General features: G+C 45.9%; 1 protein-coding gene across 1 annotated transcript; it reads right to left on the bottom strand.

Annotated features, from left to right (window-relative positions):
• Positions 1 to 3,346: 3,346 nt before the first annotated feature.
• On the bottom strand, positions 3,347 to 5,580 carry LOC140206792 (probable G-protein coupled receptor 139). Its single transcript, XM_072275011.1, has 2 exons — positions 5,514 to 5,580; positions 3,347 to 4,257 (listed from the first exon to the last, which is right to left on the bottom strand). Exons 1-2 carry the CDS (start codon positions 5,578 to 5,580, stop codon positions 3,347 to 3,349), a joined length of 978 nt encoding a protein of 325 aa, XP_072131112.1.
• Between the last annotated feature and the right edge of the window lie 367 nt (positions 5,581 to 5,947).

Genomic DNA, 5,947 nt, shown 5'->3' with positions numbered 1-5,947 from the left:
TCGGGCCGAGACCCTTCATCACGACTGGAAAGGCAGAGTGAAAACTGGAAATTAAGATTTAGAAACTCGCTCTCCTCTCCATGTTGACAAGTAACGTAATATGCAAATATCTGGCGATGATTTTGCATCATCAATGAGGACGGGAGAGGTTCTGGAGGACTGGAGGGATGCGGATGTTGTTCCCTTGATCAAGAAAGGGAGTAGAGATAGCCGAGGATATTATGGAGCAGTGAGTCTTACTTCAGTTGTTGGTAAATTGATGGAGAAGATCCTGAGAGGCAGGATTTATGAACATTTGGAGAGGCACAATGTTATTAGGAACAGTCAGCATGGCTTTGTCAAAGGCAGGTCGTGCCTTACAAGCCTGATTGAACTTTTTGAGGATGTGACTATACACATTGATGAAGGTAAAGCTGTAGATGCCGTGTATATAGATTTCAGCAAGGCATTTGATAAGGTACCCCATGCAAGGCTTATTAAGAAAGTAAGGAGGCATGGGATCCAACGGGACATTGCTTTGTGGATCTAGAACTGGCTTGCCCACAGAAGGCAAAGAGTGCTCTGCATGCAGGTCGGTGACCAGTGGTGTGCCTCAGATATCTGTTCTGGGACCTCTACCCTTCGTGATTTTTATATTGACCTGAATGAGGAAGTGGAAGGATGGGTTAGTAAATCTACTGATGACACAAAGGTTAGGAGTGTTGTGGGTAGTGTGGAGGGTTGTCAGAGATTACAGCAGGATATTGATTGGATGCAAAACTGGGCTGAGAAGTGGCGGGTGGAGTTCAAACCAAGAAAGTGTGAAGTTTTTCATTTTGGCAGGTCAAATATAATGGCAGAATATAGCATTAATGGCAAGACTCTTGGCAGTGTGGATGATCAGAGGGATCTCGGGTTCCGGGTCCATAGGACACTCAAAGCTGCTACACAGGTTGACGCTGTAGTTAAGAAGGAATACGGTGCATTGGCCTTCATCAACCGTGGGATTGAGTTTAGGAGCCGGGAGGTAATTTGGCAGCTATATAGGGCCCTGGTCAGACACAACTTGGAGTACTGTGTTCAGTTCTGGTCGCCTCACCACAAGAAGGACGTGGAAACCATAAGAGGCGTGCAGAGGAGATTTACAAGGATGTTGCATGAATTGGGGAGCATGCCGTATGAGAATAGGTTGAGTGAACTCGGCTTTCTCTCCTTGGTCCGGCTGAGGATGAGAGGTAACCTGATAGACGTGTACATGGTAATGACAGGCAATGATTTTGTGGATAGTCAGAGGCTTTTTCCCAGGGCTGAAATGGCTAGCACGAGATGGCATATTTTAAGGTGCTTGGAAGTCGGTACAGAGGAGATGTCAGTGGTAAGTTGTTTTTACGCAGAGTGTGGTGAGTGCGTGGAATCGGGTTCCGGAGGCAGTGGTGGAGGCGGAACCGATAGGGTTTTTTAAGGAACTCATGAATAGGTTCATGGAGCTTAGAAAAGTGGAGGGCTATGGCTAAGTCTAGGTAGTTGTAAGGTAAGGACATATTCGGCAGAGATTTGTGGTCAGAAATGCCTGCATTGTGCTGTAGGTTTTCTATGTTTCTATGTTTCTACGTAATCTCAGGCACCCCTGCTCCATATATGTGCCTACGTCTTTTGCACAGTATCACATACTAGCTGTAATGGGTATCCTTGCTACACTGCACAGTATGGTATATTTGTATACTATATATCTGGGTTTAATGGGTAACTTATGCCTGGTTGTCGGGTGTGGGTGTCGAATAAATACCGATACTGTGAAGGGTGATCTATGTTTAGAATCACAGAAAACCACAGAAATATTAAATTAATACATCTCATCTACATTCGCTCTTGAAACCGACATCGTTTGTGAGCTTACTGGAGGGAACTGTGCTATCAACTGTAGAATGGATGATTTATAGGAGTTCATCATGAATGTAGTCAGATCCCGGCCATCTTTATCAGAGGATAATACGGGAAACGATCAAAAGGTTGTTGTGCCCCTGGGAGAGATCATTATGTAATATATCAAAATACCGGGAGATAGATCATCTGTCGGCATATTCGGAAACAGAGATAAACCAGGATACGACCGGCAGATGAGCTTTTCAATAACGAAGAGTCAGCTATCGGATGTGATTCAGATGGACAGGATCTACCTGCAGAGACAAGCAGTGTCGCCAGCAGCGGGTTGCTTTGACCGAGTGGGCAAAAAAGTGACAGGTGGAAGGCAATGTGTGGAGGTGCGGGATATGCACTTTGCAACGAACGATTATGGTGTAGATAAGCTTCTAATGGGGGAAAATTACGAAACAATGGATGCATAGAGACTTATTAGTCCTTGTTCTAGATTCTCTGAAGGCTAATTTACAAGAGGTCTCGATTTTGCTGCCGCAGAATATGTGGATACCAGGTCATAGCGTGTGGCGAAGAAAAAAGTGTGAAGATTTTTGATTGGTGAGGGAGCTAACGGTTTATGAGAGGAAATAAATTGTAGTTGAGGAATAAATCAACCAAGAAAGAAAGACGAAGAGCTCGATGGAAGCAATGGCCCAAAATTCTGCTCCTTAATTGTGTGGTTTAATAGTCTCATTCCCTGTCGATTGACCTTTAGGCCTTCGCACGAAGCCTCACTAAGGTGCCTATCGGCGGACTCAACCGCGTTGGGTTCGATAAACCTCTTTTTTTTACCGAATAAATACACTCAGAGAAATGAGGAAGAACAGTTCTTTCCTCATAAAATTATTCGATCCCTTTTAGAAAATGACCTTTCAGATGATTAGTCGACATTGGGGAGACATTCCCTGTGCCGGTGAACACATCACAAAGTTCATTCTCTCCTACTAAACACAAGTAAACTCGACATTTGAAGTTAGGGTCTCGGTCGACGTGGATGTTGTCTGCGAATGGGGTATTAAAAGACGTGCCGAAGTTGGAACCAGTCAGCTAGCTCTCTTTGGGGCGCTGCCTGCTTAATCAGAGGAGTCCAAGCCAGGCCCGATCTCACCACCCGTTCTCCCCGCGAGGTGAATCATTCACCGAGATTGCACGGCTTTGTAGGTCAGTTGACTGATGAGTATTTACGCTGCGGTGAGGCATTCATTATTCAAAGGGGTGGGGCGGTGAGGAAAGCGGGAATATGGGGAAAGATCAAGATAAACAGATGGGATGAGTTTAATACTTGGTAGGAGGTGGAGGTCGCAGACTGCGGGTGCCGAAAGGTCTGTTCCCGTGCTATAGCTATCTCAGGCTCTAAACTAGTTTTATTCTTCCCGCAACCGCGTTCACCGATGACCTCCTGTTTTGTAGTGTCAAAATGTAAAACACTGCGACCGCCTCTGCGAATAATTTAAATATTCTGTTTATTAATTAATTGAATAATTAACATGAGCGGATATTTCGCTGCGCTGATGAACTGCTCTCTGAACTTGGACTGAGTCACCCCATAGATAAAAGTGTTTGTGCAGCAACTTAATATCAGCAACATGTCTCCAGTGTGTTCAAAGATGTATTCTGAATCGATATAATTATTTTGATTCAATCCGGCAAAAGTGTAGTAAAGAAACTCGGCAAATTTCACCGACCACAGTATGATGAAGCTTCCGGAGATGGTGAGAAGTAAGATCACAGACCTCCTCCTGCTCTCCATCTCCGGGTCACTGCGGTTCTCCGCTTTGCTCTGACCCCTCAGCCCCTTACGGACTCGACTAGTCACTAAAATGTGTCTGACTGTCAGAGCGTTGAACAGGAGTATTAACAGGAACGGGAGCAATGGCGTTAGGACGGTAGAAAACCAGCTATATCCCACCCACCTGGGTTGCGTATAGTAGCCCGGCTTCCGAATACAGTCCCATGGTATATTGTCGATGACCTTCACAGGGCGATATTTAAAGAAGTTGGGCACATTTTTAAAACAGAGCAGAACGCCGGTTGTTGTCAGAACCACAGCCGCAGTTTTCCCGGTGCAGTAATTTGCTTTCCGCTTCTGGCAACGGATGGCGACAAACCGATCCAACGTAAATGTGACAGTGAACCAGACAGAACAGTCTGTGGCCGCCATACCCAGGGTAGAGATCATACTGCACACGGGGGTTATGTCCAGGAAAGTCCCGGGGAAGTAATAATAACTGACCCGCCACAAGATGACCCGAAAAATGACGATTAGTAGATCGGCCGTTGCCATGGCCACCAGGTATCGAGTGGTGCAGGTGGAGAGGCCGCACTTTCCCCGGGACAGGATCGCAATCGCCACGAAATTCACTAGGGGAATGGCAAAAAGAATGAGTGAATATCTCGCCGCCCCGTGGATCTCAGGACATGGATGAGCTGGAAATTGAGAACAATTGCGGACAACTCATTTGTGGTGATTTAAAAGGTGTAAAACGGGAATCACAGACGGCTCACGCGCGTGTATGTCGGGTGAAAGAGTGCGGTACACAGTACTGGCAGAGGCGCAGAGTTTGGAAAGGAGCCATTGTCAACTGATCGCCGTGGGCTCTTTGGGGAAATCAATCTAATGTTTTAACCAGAAGGATTTCAGCTGATGAGTAAGGCCTGGATTCCTCGGCAAGTTTCTCATCGATGTGTTCCTTCACTCTCCCCAGACAGCAAAGCCTACTCCCTGCGCCGCTGTCCACTCCCAAAGTTCAAAATAAATTCATGTCCACCGTTCGCATGTCTGGTCTCCTTATAAACTCCCCGATTGTCATCCGCCCACAGGGGCCACACTTGGCTCGCTTCTTTTAAATCGTGCAACTACTCCTAGCCGGGACTCACACTGCGTCAGGGAACCCGATCAGAAAGTTCCATGTTCGCATTTAGATATTCTGCCTGGCTTGCTCCACTTTGCAACTGTGTTAGACGCTGGTGTTTGAATCACCAAAGACAACATAGGTACTTCAAAACATCTGCTTCTGCAGGAGTTGCTCCAAATTACTGCAGCATAACTCTAAATTGCTCGATGCTGTTGCTCCGGAGCGGAGTATCGCATGAATCTTACCCCGTCTGACCTCCAATAGACACCGCTGGTCTGGCTCTTAACTCCCTCCTCACTTCCAGGAACAAGACACGGAACAAACGCTGACACACTGAAACACGCATAGGCAATTATTTCGGAAACTCCCGATGGTTCCGGCTTAAACACACAAGTACTCTCTACCGCTCTCCCCTGAATCACAACGGCGAATCACTTCCCACGTTCCCTTTAATATCTTAAAATATGGCGCAATACCTTTAAAACTGAATTTAAAACATGCTGCCCTATTGATAGACATTAACACCAAGCAGATTACGAACGCTGGATTATCGGAGTTAACTTTGAGAGCGGGTTTCATTGAAAAAATCAAAATTGCTGTCCAAGTAAATTCCGATAATCCACCTCTGAACGAACACGGAGCTTTGTCACAATGTCTGAACCGCACTCACTGATACACCGGCATCACAACGCTGTCCGTCACTGAACGAGTCCAAAGACCGCGCACAGAGAACTGCCAATGTTAGTTCGCCAATGTTCTTACCAGGAATGCCAATAACGGAAATTATCATGAAATATATTTTTCTGACACGGTAAAATGTTTCAAGCATGTTGTGTGAGATTCAGCCTGTCTTCCAGCTGCCCGCGATCTCGCTGAAGAAGCTCTGAGCTGATGAATCTCCACGGTCATTCATTTATACTCGCTCCAGCACACTGAATATTCAATACCACACAAGGCTGACGTGTCTTCCAACAGCTGCGGTTAAAATAAACATTCAAGCAAAATCCCAAATGTGATGAGGTTTGGATAGCCTGACACGAAATTGCAACATCTCAAAGATGAAGAAATGACGCTTCAAGAAGTCAGTGAATGTTGTTGTGAAACACCTCAGGATCACATCTCGGTTTCATGACTGTTATTGTTGATCATGTCCATTCCTAGACATATCTATGTTTTCCAGTGTTTCCCCCCTCTCC

This window comes from Mobula birostris, chromosome 13, assembly GCF_030028105.1.
Source record: "Mobula birostris isolate sMobBir1 chromosome 13, sMobBir1.hap1, whole genome shotgun sequence".
In the NCBI taxonomy this organism is placed as follows: domain Eukaryota; kingdom Metazoa; phylum Chordata; class Chondrichthyes; order Myliobatiformes; family Myliobatidae; genus Mobula; species Mobula birostris.
This window is presented reverse-complemented; position numbering and strand designations above follow the sequence as displayed.